This window comes from Artemia sp. Qi Xiang Cuo, chromosome 13, assembly GCF_049724085.1.
Source record: "Artemia sp. Qi Xiang Cuo chromosome 13, ASM4972408v1, whole genome shotgun sequence".
NCBI lineage: Eukaryota > Metazoa > Arthropoda > Branchiopoda > Anostraca > Artemiidae > Artemia > Artemia sp. Qi Xiang Cuo.
The window spans coordinates 46,071,074-46,090,675 of record NC_142806.1 but is presented as its reverse complement, the minus strand read 5'-3'; the positions used below and the strand labels follow the sequence as shown (position 1 = coordinate 46,090,675).

The 19,602-nt window shown below is 36.7% G+C and overlaps 1 protein-coding gene across 3 annotated transcripts in view; it reads left to right on the top strand.

Annotated features, from left to right (window-relative positions):
* The window catches only part of DIP2 (disco-interacting protein 2), a 298,193-nt gene that overhangs the window by 58,097 nt on the left and 220,494 nt on the right, over window positions 1-19,602 (top strand). For all 3 annotated transcript variants that reach the window (XM_089099548.1, XM_089099547.1, XM_089099546.1), the window contains one exon: window positions 7,683-7,811. In XM_089099548.1, coding sequence (XP_088955674.1) covers window positions 7,683-7,811 — 129 coding nt within the window. The remainder of the gene's footprint in view (window positions 1-7,682; window positions 7,812-19,602) is intronic.

Here is a 19,602-nt window from a genome sequence, read left to right as displayed (position 1 = left end):
TCAATGAAAATACCCCCCCCCAAAAAAAAAGAAGGTATTTTTAAGTATTACCCCCTCCCAATTGACACCACTGTAAAGACTAAGCAATACCACAGCCAAGCTAGACAAGATATTATTATAAGCGAAACTATACCGCATAGATGATAACATATTGCTCTTTTAAGCGAACGCTATTATATTGACTATAGAAGAGTCCCAATAAAAGGTTCCAATTGTTCGTTAAATTCTTCTTCTCTGTTTTGCTGCTGAAAATCGATATCGATCAGGAGTTTGAGAGGTTACTGAGCTCTAGAGATGCAATTAGCTAACTAAACGGATATATGATTTTTATTCCTTTCTGGGTAACTTGATTTTTTTTTGATCCTTTGCAAATCCTTTATTGCAATGGAAAACATGAATAAGTTCACTTCAATAACGACAGAGAGATTTAAAGAGAGGAGGGGGAGTAATTAGGTCCAGCTAAAGGGAGTAATTGTAGGTTGGGCCCTTTTCATAGATTTTTGTAAATTGTTTCTTTATATTATGTTTTTTATTTGCTTATTTTCAGTTGCTTGGTGTTTGTTTGTAAAGCCATTCAGACAACAAAGAGTAGGTAGAAAAATATCACAAACTCAAATCTCTAGAAATGAATCTTGATCGCTTGTTTCTGAACATGCTATTGAATTTCAAGCCTCTGCTTGCTTCAGCACTCACTATTTTAGCCTATTCTACGGTAAAACGATACCTAAAGATCGCTTTTTTCCTAATTTGACCCCTCTTTCCCCCCATAGAGTCAAAAGTCTCTTGCACAATCCTGTCGAATTGAGAGATCGTTCTCTCACAAAATTAAATAAAAAAAAACAAGTTTTTTTTAAACTGAAAGTAAGGAGCGACATTAAAACTTAAAACAAACAGAAATTATTCCGTATATGAAAGGGGCTGTCCCCTCCCCAACACCCCGCTCTTTACGCTAAAGTTTTTTATTGATTTAAAAAATAAAGTTGTGTGACAGATTCAAACTTTAGCGTAAAGAGTGAGGCGTTGAGGAGGGGACAGCCCCTTTCATATACGGAATAATTTCTGTTCGTTTCAAGTTTTAATGTCGCTCCTTACTTTCAGTTAAAAAAACTTGTTTTTTTAAATTTTATCTCTGAACGTTTTTGAATTAATGCAGCTTTGATTTTGGCTCACCGTACATGAATAATTAAAATTAAATTTGCACATTAATTTTACTTTTTTTTGCTAAATGGCTTTCTCGAAATTTGTTTAACGTAACTCACGAATTAACTTACGTAACAAAATTCTATATTCGTATGTTTTTATTACGTATATTAGGGAGTTTGCCCCCAAGTCAATATCTCGCTTTTTACGCTAAAGTTTAAGTTTTGTTAAAATCATATACCCCTGATCACACAGGCCGGTTAATTAGAATAGATAGCTCTTTTGAAAGTACTAAAAAAAAAACTTTAGCGTAAAGGGCGAGGTATTGACTAGGGAGTGAACCCCCTCATATACGTAATGATTTCTGTTCGTTTTAAGTTTTAATGTTGCTCCTTACTTTCAGTTGATAAAAACTGTTTTTTTTTATTTAGTTTCTGAGCGTTGTTTAAATAATTATAGGAAATCCGGCTTGTGGAAAGATTGGAGATGGAAAGATCCTCCCCCTTAACCCCATCCTCCGACCCCCCACCAGAAAAAATCCCTCCTGAAACGTCTATATACTTCCCATTAACCAATACTATATGGTCTATATGTAAGCAATGGGCAAAGTTCATAACCTTGCAGGTCTTCCCCCGGGAACTCTGGGGGATTAAGTCATCCTCAAAGACATATTTATTAGATTTCTGACTATACCGAACAAAATGGCTATCTAAAAATTTTCATTGGTTGACTTCAGGAAAAAAATGAGCGTGAGAGGGGGCCAAGTTGCCCTCCAATTTTTTGGTTACTTAAAAAGGGCACTAGAACTTTTAATTTTCGTTTGAATGAGCCCTCTCACGATAGGGGTGATCGATGCGATCACCCCTAGGAGAAAAAAAAACACAAATCCGTGATCTTTCTTCTGGCCAAAAAAAAATTTATAAAATTCCAAATTTTTGCAGATAGGAGCTTGAAACCTCTATAGTTGGGTTTTCTGATACGCTGATTCTGATGGTGTATTTTTCATTAAAGTTCTATGACTTTTAGGGGATGTTTCCCTCTTTTTTTCGAAAATAAGGCAAATTTTCTCAGGCACGTAACTTTTGATGGGTAAGACTAAACCTAATGAAACTTATGTATTCGAATCAGCATAAAACTTTGATTCTAGTGATGTATCTATTGGTATCAAAATTCCGAAAACGAACTATTTTTAAAAGGAACGGCAAATCCTTTTGAATGGGATTATGTTGTTATAATCAGGAGAAGCTTTCTTAAACACAGCCATCGTTTTTAACCCGGAGGGGGTGTTGATTTTATGGAGTAACAAGTTGATCTTCTCCGTGAAGGATAGTAGAAAGAAAGTATTAGAATACCGATCTTCTTTTTTTTTCGTAGTAAACAATCTTCATAGTTACAAAGACTAAATTCGAAAGAAGTATTTTTCAAAAGAAGTATAAGGTGACTCAAAGTGAAAGTACATTTAGTGTATGGGAACTTTTGTGACTTCCTAACAGTGACCTCCAAATTTACGCTAAAATTGAACCCACGCTTTAATCCGTACCTATCCCTATCTATCGAATATGACATAATGGTAACAAATTATGAATGTTTTGTTGTTCTTTTGCTTTCAAACAGTTCATGGTACGAACAGTAAGTAAGGAGCGATTCGGCCCATAGTAGCCCGAAATTATAAAACGGAATTTTAGTAACAATGGATTTTTTTTTTCAATTCAAAAATTGAATTTTTATGCTGATTTAAAATATATAAAATCTATTAAGTTTATTTCTACTCATCAAAAGCTACGAGCCTGAGAAATTTCGTCTGATTTTCAAAAAAAAAAAACACCCCTTCAAAAGTGCAGTAATCTTATTGATAATCACACCATAAGGTTCAACATATCAGAGAACCTTACTGTTGAGGTTTCACGCTCCTCTAGAGATTCATAGAGAGATCATAGATGGGTGTTTTTTTGTTTTTTTTGGGTTTTTTGGGGGGGGGGGGGGTGACGGTCCTAGAAGATTTTGAGTGGGCTTATTCCAAAGGAAAGTTTTATTGCCCTTTTTAACGGACCAAAAGATTGGGGGGGGGGGCAACTAGCTCCCCTCCCACGTCCCTTTTCCCCCGTAAAGACATCTGTTAAAAAAGTTTGAGATAGCTATTTTGATTCAGCATAGTTGAAAGCAGGCCGTACCCAGGGGGGGGGGGCTAGGGGAGTTTGATCCCCCGACCCCTCGAAATGTTTGTCTGACTCATAAAAACATAACAAAATGAATATAAGGAAATTTTTTATGCGTTTTTGAGTTTTTTTGTGCACCCCCCCCCCCGAAAAAAATCTTCGAGTACCCCCCCCCCCCAAAAAAAAAAAAATCCTGGATACAGTCTTGATTGAAAGTTTCAGTAACTATGCCTTTGGGGATGACATGACACCCCCGTCCCCCGAAGCCCCTAGGGAAAGGATGTTAAGTTATGCAGTTGGTCCATAATTGACATATAGTATTTGTCATTCCCAAATATATAGAATTTTTTCAGGGTGGAAGATTTCTGCTGGGAAAATTTTTATGGGTAGGAAAGTTACCAGAGGAAATTTTCCAGAGGGAATTTTGCACGGGAGGATTGGATTTCCTGCAAGGATCTGAAAAACGGTCAACAATTAAATAAAACAAACTTAAACAAAAGTTTGTCAACTGAAAGTTATATTGAGCAATATTGAAACTTGAAACGAACAAAACTTACTCCCTATGCGAGATGGCCGGCCCTTTTCTCAACCCTTGTTCTTTACGCTAAGTTTGACTTTGTGTCTCAATTCTTCGAGAAAGACTGTTCAAACCACAGTTTATATAATTATCACAGATAATTATATGAACTGTGGTTCAAACACAAGGGCCGTTGAATTTGAATGAGAAGTATTTCTTAAAGGACTTCAAGACTTTAGCGTCAAGAGCAAAGGTTGAGGAAAGGGCAGCCCCCCTTGTATACGGAATAACTTCGGTTAGTTTGAAGTTGTAATATTGCTCCTTACTTTCAGTCGAAAAAAAAAATTAATCCAAAAGCAGGACCTAGAATTTGATTGTTTCTTAAAACCACGCGCTTAAATGTGAGGTTTGTCTTTTTAAAGTGCAAATTAAAATTAAACGTATAACAAGGGATTTGACGTGACCAGCAGATACCCATAATTCGGTAATTCCTGTTAGTTTTAAGTTTTAATATCGCTCTCTACTTTCAACTTAAGAATTATTTTTTTCAAACTTGTATTTACAAAAAAAAAAATATTTGTTTCTCAAAATTACGAATATTAGGTAGTGCAATAGTAAAGAGCGTCTCTAAGTAAAGAGCGATATGGTTTCGGCGTTTTTCTTCACTAGACCACTTCGTATGATAGGAGTTGTCATTGAAAGTTCAAGTGGACCCATTTGATTAGAGATTGAAAGTTCTAGTGCTCTCTTTAAGAGTCAAGTGATTGGAGGGTAAATCGCTCCTCGCCTTTTTAGAGGCCCTCCCCACCTCAGCACTGATACAAATTTTGAGACCGCCATTTTGTCCCAAATAGTCGAAAGGTCAAATAACTATTTTCAATGATGACAGGAACCCCCAAAGCACATGGGACAAAGGTTTTAGGCTATGCGATTTGTCAATTTTTCACATATAGGGTTTATTGTTGGGAGGGGGGAATTTTGATCATGGATGTATCCGAAAAGCCTAAGGCTTTTGAGATGAAACTTAGGGGAATGTTGAACTAAAAAAGACACTATATGTATCCAGTTTATCAAAATGGGCTATCTTTAATATCTTAGGAACGTTTAAGATTATAAATTTGGAACTTTCAGGGCTACTACTGGAACTACTGCCGCTACGACTTCTACTACTACTACTACTACTTTGACTACTTGCGACTGCGACAACTTGTAACCGCGACTACTTGCAACTTCGACTGCGAGTATGTATGACTGCTACTGCTTGTGACTAGTAACCCCTGCTACTTGTAGCTGCAACTGCAACTACTTATGACTGATACTGCAACTCCTTGCGACAACTTTTGACTGCGACTGCCATTACTACTATGATTATGACTGCGACTACTACTACTATTACCACTACTGCTATTAATACTACTAAAATATTTCTCGTGCTTCCCCATGTCTCGTTGTGCAGTCAGATGTCATATTGATGTACCCAACCATGTTTCCTTCTCATTCAATATTAATTGATTTGTCATAAGATGTCGTGACAGTCTGCCTGATATGTCTGTGCATGCACATTTAGGCATAAAAGATTAGTGCTCATCGTTCCATGATACTATCTTGATGCTAATTATTTTACACTATTATTGCTTTATTATGTAAATGGCAAGATTATTGTTTGTCTCTGATATAAACCGCTGAAATGCGTCTTTAACCGCTTGCAGTTTAATTTTTTTGTTTTTTAAATAGCGTGCTATCTTCTTAGTGAGACTTGTTTAGGTACACAGAGGCTGGACCCTTAGTACGGGATACTGGGTGGGGGAGTTCTTCCTAAGGAATCACAAGCTTCAAAAAGTAATTTTGCGGATATTTTTCAAATTTCTTTGCCCTCTAATGTATTCTTTTTTGTAATTTCCATAATAGAGTATTTTCACCCAATCCTAGGTGATGTAGGAATTTGTTTGGCGGAGAAGGGGATGCACTTGAAAAGAAATCACAATTAACACGAAAATGACATGAGAAATACTGTAACCTCTTTGTGCTCTAATTGTTAAATCTACTGTTTTTATATTAGAATTTTGACACTTTTCCATAGATTTACCTACAAGATCCATTGTTTTAGTACTGAATATTATGATGGTTTTATTTCTTAAGCAGAAATAAATTTTATGTTCATTCAGTTTTCGATAAATTTTAGGTTTGTATAATTGTAACACATCAAGCATCGCTGTCAATACAGTAGCATTATTATTATTTATTGAAAGTGAGGGTAACTCGATTCTTTTGGGGTAATTTCTGTTAATTCTAAGTTTGACTTGGTTATTCATTTTATTTTTATTTTTTCGTTTTGGGTTTCATTTTTTAATTAATGGCTATTTGTTTTAAATTTAACTTGATTATTATTATTTATTTATTTTATAGATGGCTCATTAATGCATTCACAGTAATTTCTGAGTGTTTTAGGTTTAATAACTCTTAAGGTTCTCTAAAAAAACTTTTGGAAAGCATTACTATTTTTTTTTTAGCTTTAATTGAGACTTTAAATGTTTATTTACAAACAAGTTTAAGGCAAAACTTAAAGGTTTAGTCGAAAACCGTAGTTTCTGCATTAATTTTTTTTAATATTCTTGAAAAAAACCTGGCGTGGGTGAGAAGAAAGATTTCTAATAACACGGATTGTAAATATGTGTATTTTTGTATCTTTTATGGAATTGAAGGGATTCTGACCCCCATCCCCTGGATACCCTTGAATATAGACGTACCTTATTCCATCATTTTATTTAAACAGTCCTTTTATGTTCTGTTTTTTTTTCACTATTAGTGTGAAAAAAAAAACTTGTCTAGGTCTTTTGTAAAAGGAGCTGATTTTTTTAAAAACAAAATTAAGTTTTTTCTTTTTGTTTAATAATTTTCTATTTAAAAGCTTGCTTCTTTTGAATAAAATATTTGGAGTATCTTAACAACGAAAATTATTTTTGCTGAAATCTGAGACGCGGTTTTTGTTTTTAGCAAATGTAATTTAAGTTCCTACCTCTATAATCAGCAAAACGAGTTTCTAAGCTCAGATAATAATGCAATTCTACATATATATATATATATATATATATATATATATATATATATATATATATATATATATATATATATATATATATATATATATATATATATATATATATATATATATATATATATATATATATATATATATATATATATATATATATATATATATACATATATCAGTCAAGCTACTATGTTCTTGTATTGGGAGGGTTTTGGAGGAGTCATGAACTCTGCGTTGCCTCCAAGGTAGCGCAGGGTTACGGGGGGTAGGGGGTTTGAACCTCCTCCCCCCTGAAATGTTTGTCCAACTCGTAAAAAATGTAACAAAAATGAATATAGACAAATTTTTAATGCATTTCTAAAGTTTTTTGTAAACAGCTCCCCCCCCCCCCCCGAAAATTACTTTGTAACCTAGGAATGGCCAGAAGAACCGTTGTTGAGGTATTCTGGGAAAAGCGTTAAGATACATAACTGCTTTAGTATGCCCTGATAGATATGCTCTGGATAGGGTTGAATAAACTTTCTCTGTGAAAATTCCCGTGACCATTCCTATAAGTGTCTCGGCTGTTTTTGCTCAAGGTCGGACCATTCTAGTGCTATGAGTGAAACTATACCCTTTTTTAGTGGTATTAGAATTAAATTTTGTGGAAGTCTTAACCTCTAATTTATGCCCTTTTGGCATCGCCGTCAATATCTTACACTTAGGTTAGAAGCTAATCGAATAGAATTATTTTTACCAAATCTGGATGCTGAGGTGCTTGTCTTGACTGTAATAACACGTAGCTATTAGCATTAACGTCTTTGTCCTCTTCTAACAGAAGTTCGCCAAGAAGCAGTGCAACAGGCTTTGGCAGCTATGCAGAATCGGCCAAAACCTTCTCTGCCCATGCCAAGTAAAAGGACGTCTGTCATGGCTCGCTCTCCTGATAGGCATGCCAACGATTCAGGTAAAACATTGCAACACTGCACGCGCTAATCAATTAGCTGTTGGTTGAGGCCTTTATTTCCATTTTCTGTTCTAACTTTTCTTTTTTCTTCTTTGGCTGGAATGATGGCTTCTGTTTATTTATTTTATCCCTGCTTTTTCACTGTAACCTGTTCTGGCATTAAAACAAAAAAGGTTCTGATTACATCTCTTTCAAGATGTGTCTTTACTGACTTTCGAAAATGAAACCACCAAATGAAGTTAAAAAACTAAAGTTGTATTTATAGGGATTTGACAAGGCCTGGGGCTGTCTCCTCACCTAAATCTCGGGTTTATCACGATTCCCCCTTTATTATTTTACCTTTCCATATGATTCGCCTTTTAAAAACGTGTTTTAGAGTTTGAGCACCACTCCTGAAAGAAATTGATGCATACTCGGCGGCAGCTGGCTCTGACGAAAGGCTTAGAAGTCTGTTGAACAAGAAGGTAATTAAATCACGAGTAATTAGTCAGGCTCTGGAAAAAAAGAGGAGAGAGAGAGAGACAGACAGAGGGATCACAGAGACAGAGAGAGAGAGAGAGAGAGAGAGAGAGAGAGAGAGAGAGAGAGAGAGAGAGAGAGAGAGAGAGAGAGAGAGAGAGAGAGAGAGAGAGAGAGAGAGAGAGAGAGAGAGAGACAGAGAGAGAGAGAGAGAGAGAGAGAGAGAGAGAGAGAGAGAGAGAGAGAAAGAGAAAGAGAAAGAGAGAGATCAAAAGAAATCAGTGAAGGTACGGTAAAAAAGGTAAAAGATACGGCACTAGACTCTTAAAGTCCAAACCGGCAATGCTGATCTTCGTCTCAAGGCCCTTCAGCTAGGAAATGTGATGCGGGGGCAGCCATTCTTTGCTTTCGCGCACCCTTCCTGCTTACCTTTCCCAGATTTCTCCAGGTACCCATTTAGGGCCGGGTTGACTCTGGCTGAGCTTACAGAGTCATGCCACTAACCCCCTCCCAAACCAAATAACTGGCCACACCAGGAATCGAACTATCGCCCTTCAGACAAAGAATTCCATATCCAGCGTGCCATCCACTTGGCTAGGATTAGTGTAGAAATAAATTTTAATGTAGAAATAAAGAATTAACGTAGAAATAAATTTTCTTTTGGATAAGAGTAAAAAACAAAGAGAAATAAGAAAGTCTGACGATGTCACTTTCTGGCTTTCATAAGAAACAATACCTGAGTTGACACAGAGCAAACAAAAGAGCAAACATTTGGCCCAATAACAGTTCTACAAGAATTATGAACTGAGGTAAATTCTGCGGTTATAATAATGTTTGTTTTTGTTTCAAAATTTGTGCCCAATAAAAAAAGCCTGAGGGAGGAATACCAGTAAATGATAAAAAAAAGTGACCGCGAAACAGAGGTTGGACCCAACGTAACTGACCATGCTGATTCCGAAAACGACCGCTATATTGTTGAGAAATGTTAGCGTTTCGTTGTAAGACCAAAGTTTTAGGTTTCTTCAGCTTTTAGCTACAAATAAAATGTGTAAGTGTCAAAGTAAAGCCAGAAATGCATCGATTCTAGAAACCTAATATAGGAAACGTTGCGAATTCACCTCGCAGCAGAGAAGAGGAGACACTGAACAGCTAAGAAGCTTTTAACTCAAAATAAAACAACTAAAAGAATAAATGGCTATTACATATAAGATCGAATCGTCCAAATTTCAAAACTCGTCTTCCGAGGACTCATCTGCCGATTCGTTACATTTTTCTGCACACTGACACAACAAATCACAACCTCTGTTGTTGTCAACACACGGGCAGGCTCTAGAGCAAGTTCTGCAAAGGCAGTATTCGGGACTGGTACCTTGTGGGAAAGGATCTCCCCCCATTGGAACTGGACAGATTTTGTCTTTCAAAAAAGTCCAGCCGAATCGAGTAGGGTCAACTGGCAAAGGCCTTGGCAAGCTCACTTCCAACAGGAATTTGACCTGTAGCAAAGAACGCATAGCGTGAAAAGAAAAAGCGTCATCCGTTGGAGGCAAGTATTTCAGTTCCCGTTTTCTCGGGTACAGGTGAATGCGCAAATCGTTCAAAGACCCGAAGTCACCTGGGTCTTTGCCGTACATTGCTATGACTACCTTTCGGCAGGCAGATGTAAATTCTTCCAAGACAGCTTGGGCATCGTCACACCTTAGCCTCACAATCACGTTCCGGATATTCCTCATAGAGGTTCCATCTTTCAACTGCTTTCATAGGTAACATTTTGCCTTTTGCCGTAACGATCATTTGCTGCATTGTACGAAAGATTAACCGTACTTCCTGGAGACTGATACATTTGGGCACTCTCTACCATTTGATACTTGACTTTCAACATCAAGTAGTGAAAATGTCTCCTATCTTCCGCCTCAAACTTATCAGATTTGCCACTTGCTCCGGTCAAGCTAGGGCCAGATTCAACTGGCACAGATTGCTCGTCCACAGATGCCTCAGTATCAGTCTCACAATTTTCCAGATAGCTCTGTGAGGTAATGTCCGAACTGGTTTTGGAACTTTCACTTCCGTCACTATCTTCTCCAGACGACTGCACTGCTACAATTGTCTCTTCCAACGACGTTATCAGTTCTCTCACTTGGGCAATAACTGCACCTGGTGAAGTAACTCCCTTCAGATAATAAAAGGATTTGCCACTAGATACGTACTTTCCAAGTGTCTTACCAAAGCGATACCCAAGATTTCTCTTCATTCCCTTCATGCTAGATCTGACCAAAGCAAAGCCACTGCTTTCTAGGACTTCCTGTAGTTTAACTTTAAGCTCAGAAATGCAATACACTCTGCCCTCTTGCATTCTAGATCCAACGTCTTGCAAAAACTGATCATATACAAGTTTTGAGACTGTCGCGGATGCGACAGTCTCATGTTTGTTGGAACTTTTTGGTCTGTTAGACAGATGAAGTATCCCAAATCTGGGTAATTTTTTTCTATGAAGTTGCTCACAAGAATAGACCTCTTCCAGTAGCGGTGAGTTTTCAGGACCACCATGTTTGCCTCCGATTCCTGTGACTGGGTCCAGTTTCCTGTTTACAAAAGTTTCCAGGAAAGTATTTCATGGCAAAATACAAGCATGGAATCCAGTTTATGATAGTCGCTTGTTAGCTTAACACTTACCAACCATCCAAGAAAAAGATTAAAGCTGCAGAATGCACATCAAAACAACTAAAAGATAATTAATTTCTGCGAATGCTCAGACCTCAGTGTCCTTTTCCCAAAATCCAGCTCTTACCAACATGGTATGAACACAGAGCCAAACATTTGAAACTGTGTTGGGCACGGAAACAAACATGCTCCAAAAAACGCATTCAGTAAAGAACACAACCATGAGATCATTTGAAAACTGACTCGGAACCACAGTTTATAGACTTATCCAGTAAGTTTATCGCAGATCATTTCTGGTCTTCATTCTCGCCGCGAACAAAAAGCTCCTCCCACTTATTCATGAATTAGCGGGTTAGTCTGTATGCGTCAATCAATGAGAAATGGTTCGAAATTGTATCATTCATAATTGTGAAAGCAGAAAAAAAACTTGGTGAGCCAGCCAAGTGGTTTGCAAATGTCCCATCTCACAGGTATGACTTAATTTATATTCCAATTATGACTTAATCTATTATTTACATACAGTGGACTCAACTGTTTGGCCTATGTAGGATTTCATAAAAAAAGGGGCGGGGGGTTGATGAAATTTGTGAAAATAAGGAAATTTTTTTCTTCTAATAACTGGTGGAATAGATGTGATGGTTTCAGGGGTGGATCCAGGATTTCTTAGGGGGGGGCAAAATAGGTTGATCCAATAGACTTACATTAGGTTTCACTTTCATAAGACACAGATATTTAAGTCATCAAAGGTCAGGACCCTCTAGAGGGAGGAGTGGAGGTAGGTACTTCAGAATACCTTCCCAGAACACATTTGAGCCAGTAGACCCATCCCTGAAAGTTTCACTTTCCTAACCTAACCCCTATTCAAGATAGCCAAAAGTAGCTAAAGTAGAATTTTACCAAAAAGACAGATGGATCTACAGGCTAAGGTATTTCCTGGGATGGTATTTTGAATTACCTAGCTCCACTCCTTCTCCCACTAAAGGGTCCTGAAATTTGCCTACATGACAGGTAGAACCTATTGAAATTTGACAAAACAACTCTTTACCTTAATTTTCAGTTACTGGTTTCTTATTCTCTGGCTTTAGTTCTTAAAATACAATTCCTGTTATTTGAGTAGAATTTTGAGCCATATTAATGTTTTTTTTTTAATATATGAGATGTATTTGCATATCTTTAAAACCTTAATACTTGGGATTGAGCAAAGTTGTGAAGCTTAAAATTTTGTTGTTTTAATTCATTCAAGCAGAAGATCTATTTTGCAAGGTTTCACTCAAAATCAAAGGCCAGGGCCCTCTAGAGGGAGGAGTGGAGGTAGGTACTTCAGAATACCTTCCCAGGACATACTTTAGCCTGTAGACCCATCCCTGAAAGTTTCATTTTCCTAACCTATCCCCTTTCCAAGATAGCCAACCGTAGCTTAAGTAGAATTTTATCAAATGCTGGAGCTATGCCCCTGATGGAAACAAGGTTAAAAAAAGAATTATCAATTATTCCCCCTTTGTTAGCCTACTGTTTCTAAATGTAAGAAATAGTGCTATTACAACTAAATCCTGAAGCATGTCAATACAACTGAAACTTTTAGATTCATGAATTTATACTTTCTGAGCATGATAGTTGTCACCCAGACAATACCCCTCTAATTCTGATTGGGTAAATTTTTGGCAGTTCATATTATTGACTTACATAGGCCTATAAAGTAAACATACCACATGATGGCTTTTTTATGCTCTTTCCAAATATAACAACCATTTTTTTCAGAAATGAATTGTACCCCCACCCTTATTAATACCAATTCAGGATATTTATTTGCACATTAGGGCAGTGGGGGTAAAGTTTATTTCTGATACAAATGAGAGGTAAGTTTAAAACTTACCCCCCTCCCTCTAATGTGCAAATATATACCCAGAATTGGTATATATAGCCTAGGGGGGGAGAGGAAATTCATTTTGACAAAAATGATTATTGTATTGGTTAAGAGCATAAAAAGGGCATCAAGTAGTATGTTTACTTTATTTCTAAGTCACTAATTTTATAATGGGTGAGATAGGGAATGATCATACTGCTAATTCTATAAACTGTGCTCGGAACTGAACAGGATGCAAAAGGTTGTCAACCCCTGAAATACTAGGCAACCATGCTGTTATATGCTATAGTCTACTAATACTAGGCAACGCTTGCTAGATACACTACACTTGATAAATCACTGATGAAGCCTGAAACACGCTGGCAAATACTGATATATGCTGGATATATGAGATAATGAAATTAGCTTATTGGCTTTTGTGGGATCATTCTATCCAGATACTTTCCCTCGACAATAGCGTTGCCTACTTAGGGCATGTATCTTGTACTCTTAAGATGGCGTTGTTAGCCGAGAAAAAACGAAGAGAAAAGGCAACTTTGAACTGCTATAGCTGCTGATGCTAGCTTCTGACACCGGTATAGCGGGCCTTCCCGGGATCAGCAGGTCATGCTCTGTCCTTTGGTACAGAAAAATCTCGGTCATTTCACTGACCACTCACAAACTGAAATAGAGCACTTTCCTTCGGGTGTGTCCCAGACTATATGTATATGTCCCACGAACAGCTTTTCTTCTAAGCTAGAGAAATGAGGAAGTGTTCCGCAGAAAATCTCAAAATATGTTGTTTCTGTTTAAATCCTACTTTATTCTCCATTTCCTGACGCCCAATCAATTTGGAGGTTTTTTTTTATTTTTAACGCATCAAGTTTACAAGCTTATGCTGTGTTACTTTCCCTAAAGCCTATAAACCAGGGCCATATCCAGGATTTTTGTTCGGGGGTGGGGTATTTTTTCTGGAGCGAGGGGGGCTACCCAGCAAAAAAAACGTATAAAAAATTTGTTTTATGTGCATTTTGTTACGTTTTTTACGACTGGACAAGCATTTTGGGAGGGGGGGGACAGACCCCCCTATATAACCTAACTCAGTCTGTGCAGGTATTCGAAAATACACCACACTAAAGCCACGGTTATGTTATTTTAGGCCTAAACATATCATACCTAATACTTGCATCCGTATGTGTTTGATTTGATTTGTAGGGAATCTCCATAATATAGATGAAAACGATTTTTTTTTTTATCCTCAAATGCATATAAAATATACCAATAACGGGTAATATAACTAGCTATAATGTTGCAATCCTGCATTGCTAAAGATAAACATGATCCAACAGTTGACTATCATTCCAACAGACGACTTCCACATGTAATACTTTTAATCTGATTTTTTTTTCCAATATGTACATGATTGCTAAATTTCAAAACACATCAAAATTTTTAAATATTATATATTACGAAGAATAAACAAAAAGTGATGCCTGTACTTTCATCAGGTCATGAAGGACTTATTGACCGTTGAAACAAAACTCATTGTCTCTTAGTTCAAAAGCTTTTTGATGGTGAATAACTTTTTAAACATCGCAGTAGAAAGGACTAACCATCGATTTTCAAAAAGTTTTGTAGGCGTAGGCTACATGATACCTTTTTTGTTCACCATCTCAATCGCAGAGATAAAATGATATACATGACAGAATTTGTTTTCTTTTGTGTCTATAATATTTTTGATGGAAATAAAGCTTTCTAGATATCAAGCAATAGAGCCACTAGAATGTAATCGATTTAGGAGCGTTTGACTAAAATCTAGCGAGGTGATGGAGAACACCTGGTAGAATAGAAAAAAAAATTCCTATTATGTCCCTCTCAAATATTTTTAGTGAACACAAATATGAGGCACTAGTAGATGAATCTAAAATGAAAAAGTGCCATTCTAGGCCAAATTCACAATATTCTGGGGCTTTTAAGAGTATTTTTCAACCACTGAAATATTTAAGGCCTCGACCAACTTGAAGCTCTGGCCCCCAAAAGGAGTGAGACTTCTTATATTCCCCTCCCTCGAAAGGACCAAAAATTTCCGAAAAAACATGGAACATTCAGGAAAAATTTGACATTCCTGGAAAGTAAAAATTTGTGGAACCTCCTTGTATACAAAAAATTTGTATACTCCTTGAAAAAAGGAAAAAAACAGGCTTTCACCATCCCTTCCACCTGAAAAAAAGTTGCGGGATTCATATCTTAGGGGTGAGGATTGACTCACTTAAACGTTTAGATATATGCTCTAGTATCGACGTTTAGTCGCTTAATTTCACGCGCATTCCTGTTATTTCTGCTTTTTATGATGCTACATCAAGTATTCACTGCATTGTCTGGACTCGCGAGCTGAAGAAATTTCTCTGCTTTGTTGAATGTGACGCATTTCTTCTTCTTGATTGTTCTTCCCTCTCTCACAAATCATTCTGCCCCCAAGACAGATTAAAAATCGACCATTAAAAAGTTCCAAATATTTGAAGCGTTTGTAACTTCGGGGACTTGGGCAATTCCAAGAATTCTAAAGAAGGACTAATGGCTAACATCGTTCCGTAATTGACAGTTTTCTTGTTTGTAAAATGAACAATATCTAAAATAAAGACAAACCAATAGAAAAGATATTTTTTCCAGCGATTATTCTTTCCAGTAAAGCTTCTTGTCATAAACAGCTTTTCATTGATCGTAGATGCACAGGCTATAGATAGACACTTAAGGAATGGGGGATAACCGGATATGTTAGGGGGCGTGGTTCTGATATTTAAGAAAGTGTGAGTTTAAATCTATGCTGTTGGATCTTCCCAAATTTTAAGGTATTTTTGGAACATTTTCATAGTTGAACATTCCTTGTACCATCTCTATTTGCCAACATGTTGTTGATTGTTTTCAATGCTCTAAGTCATGGGTCGGCAACCTTTTGTTGTAAAAGGGCCAAAATTTTACGTGAAGGTATCACGCGGGCCGCACTTAGGTCACTTATCATTACAGTTGTAATGCAGTTTTGTAGGTATACCATAATGATTAGAGTATGTCTACAATATTTATGTACAAAATATATTAGATTTAAAAATAAAACGCTTAATGCATATTTTATGATATTTATTGTAGTTAATGCAATCAATGAAATTTGTCTTGTTGCATTTGACGTGCAATTTTTTTTACATTAGCTTGCATTCTTGTAGTAGAGACGCGTAGTAGTGTGTCTAAATGTATATCCGATAACCGAACAGCGTTTGTTTTTTCGATAATTCAGAATTGAAAAAGTTTGCTCACAAACATATGTACTACCAAACATAGTAATTATTTGTGAGCAATATTTTTACATCCAAGCAGCTTTCAGAGGACAAAATTCCAACGAGATCAACCAAGTTTGTTCTTTTCCTTAAAAGCCATTTTAAATGTGGTATCACTTAGCAAATCTATCGCGTTGATTTGAAAATCACTTGGTACATTATTGACATCTATTGCGGGGTTTTCGGAAATATCTATCTTTCTGAAATCATGAGATCTTTCTTGAAATCGGGAGATCTTTTTGAAATAACCGGTTTTCAAACTCAGTTTGAAGTTGTATTAATGCACTTTTCATTTTAGTATTTTGCCAAACAAAATTTATATCAGCTTCTACTACTGCTTTCTTGTAATTTGGAAAATAATCGAGCATATCTTTCATCGATATGCTTGATAAATAATGTTAGTTTCATTTCAACTGCCTTAACATCTGAATACATCTGGCATATAAATTTATTTTTTGCTTGTAAAACGTGTATTGAGGAGATTCAGTTCTGTAATCAAATCAGTTAAAAACCCAAGATCTACAACCCACTCATTGTTGTAAAGTTCGGGTATTATCTTTCCTTTCATCTCCATGAAGTAACAGATTTCTTTCTTTAAATAAAAAAAATCGGTACTTGGGCACTATATGGGCCTTTACAAGGAAACCAGTCACGAAAAACCGTTTTTGATGGGTTAATTCAAGAGACCGCTATACAGTAATGCAATGCATATCGTGGTTTTCATTGCGTTACGATATTTAAACTGTTGTTTTTTTGGAGGTTAGGGGGAGGGAAGGGTACCTAGTTTAAGTTAGGCTACGTATTTAATATATGCTATGCTTTACCCCCCCCCCTCCCTTAATGTGCAAATATACAACCCAAATTTGTTTATAAACTATTATATATTCATCCTATTTTATTTTATTTCATTAGCATTAACCAAACTTGATTTTTAGAAAGGGTCATATAATGCACAAGTACCAAAAAATCGTCGAAGCACTGATCCTCGGCTTAGCCATCTTACTTCACAGTAATAAATCACGTTACTATAGTCACGTCACCAAAATTAATAGCAGATATAACGGTATCCATTATTTCTCTCCACGATAAAACCTTGCAACACAATGCTTCTTGATTGAAAATACAGTGAAATGCATATCGAACTTCAGATCCAGACTCTAGAAGTTTGCTGTTGACTCTTTCAGTGACATCTTTATTATGACCGCTCATGTTTTTTCCGCCGTCCGTGATGATGCTCATTAATTTATCCCAGCTCAAGCCACATGAAACCAGAGCTTGTTCCAAGCGATGAAATAAATCCTCCCCCATTGTAGTTCCATTAAGACCGCATTTGTTAAATAACTCCTCATATACATGAAAGTTTTCATCAATCCCTCGTCCAAATATTAGGAATTGTGCCGTATCCCACACGTCTGTACTTTCGCTCATCGCAAGAGAGAAGTACGTAAAATACTGCACTTTGTCCTTAAATTGTTCCCAAAAGTTAGCACCCAAGTCTTTGGTGCGGTGGGTTTAAGTTCTAGTAGAGCCATTAATGTTTTCAAAAATATTTTTCTGTTCCAGGCATACTTTCTCCGCAATAGCTAAGACACATTCTTTGACAACTTCGCTGTCGGTAAATGGGCGACCATGCTTTGCTATTATTTCTGTCACTTTGTAGCTGATTTGTTTTTGTCTGTTACAACTTACAGGTTTTCTGCTGATTTTTGAGTGGCCATTTCAAGTTGATGATTTCATTTTTTCAAGATTAACCTCCAAGACAGTCAAGCTTAATTTTGTGCTCAGTATTGTAATGTCATTTCAAGTTATATTCCTTTACTACGGAAATACTCTTTTGACAGATTAAACACAAAGTTTTTTTTTAACTTCAATAAAAAAAATATAAGTTTGTCCATGCTTCATTAAAAATCTGTCTTTCATCAACGATATTTCTTTTTTTAGAAGCCGTCTTGGGTGTGCAAAGATAAGAAATAAAATATAGGCCTATGTATATCTATTTGTTTTAATGGAGCTCCCCAGCCAGTTTATCCCTGCCTCTTTGGCAATGCTCCAGCTCTGAGTGATTCTTGCTGTTTGCTATAGCAAAGTAGTTGACGCAGTCAAAGTCACATGTACTGGCAATTGTAGTACATGCAAACTTGGATGGACATAGTGTCTTTTGATTTAGTTCAACATCCTCAATAATATGCTCAGAAAATTCCAGCGTACCCCCCCCCCCTTTTTTTTCTTGGATATTGCATATACATCCTTTCGACAATCTGGATATGTATTGTACCTTTTGATTTAGTTTTTCTCTTCTTCTAGTTTCCCTGAAAGTTGAAACTTAATACCCTATTCTGTTCCTGAGAGGTTGTATCTATGCTCCTTTGACAACATGGGTATACTTAAACCCTTTTGATGAAAAATTACATTTAGAAGAAAAAAATTACCCTCTATTTTGTAGATGGTTGTCATCTGGTACACAATGGGATATGTCCCAGTGTGTACCATTTTGCCTGTCCCACTACCACTATAGCAGATGACATTCATCTTCAAAATCAAGCGTTATTTTTTCTTCTAAATATTTTGCCAGTTGATGGCCACATGACATGACGAGATAATTTGGCTTTCATTTGGTACCACAAATACTGAGTTTTACTGAACTAAAAAAGAATAAACAAAGAAAATCTAAAGACAGAATGTTTTTTGGGGGTCTTTTCCAAAATTGGGAGGTAGGTTTACTCAGAAACAAAAATTGTAACATGCCAAAATAATTGGTCTGGATGGCTGAACATCCAACTAACTATTCTAGATGGTGTTTGCGGATTTTTCCAATAATGCTAGATGTCAGAATGCTAAATGGCGCCCCCTTTCACTCCGTTTTGTACTGGTGTGGTGTGTAATATGGTCCGTCAGGTGTGTCGCGGCGAGGATCTTGCGGGCCGCACCAAGACACCTCGTGGGCCGATGGGGGCCCACGGGCCGTGGGTTGCCGACCCATGCTCTAAGTGTACGTATCGGTGTAGTTATATTTATAGACATACATAGCCAACCAGTAATGGGACAATAACTCTTGCTTTTCTTGTTGAAGTTATTCTTCTGAATTTGATTGTATAATTTTTGAAAAGGAGCATAGCAAAAAAGAACTTTTTTGGGGGGTCAAGGACTTTTTGTTTGGGAAAACTTCAGGTCTCTCCCATTTCCTGAAGTGATGTGTGAAGGTACTTATGTACTATCTGTAACACACGTGCCATATTATATAGGAAAGATGCTTAAGAAACTAGTCAAACGGGTTTCTTTCCATAGACAATTGGATTTGAAACCGTGGTTTATAATTGCTTTTACAATATTTAAACTATTGTTTTTTGGGGTTTGGGGGGGGAAGGTACCTAGGTTGGGTTAGGTTACGTATTTAATATATATGTTATGCTTTACCCCTCCCCCCCTAATGTGCAAATATATAGCCGAAACTTCTTTCTAAACTATTATATTTCCATCCTATTTTGTTTGATTTCATTGACAT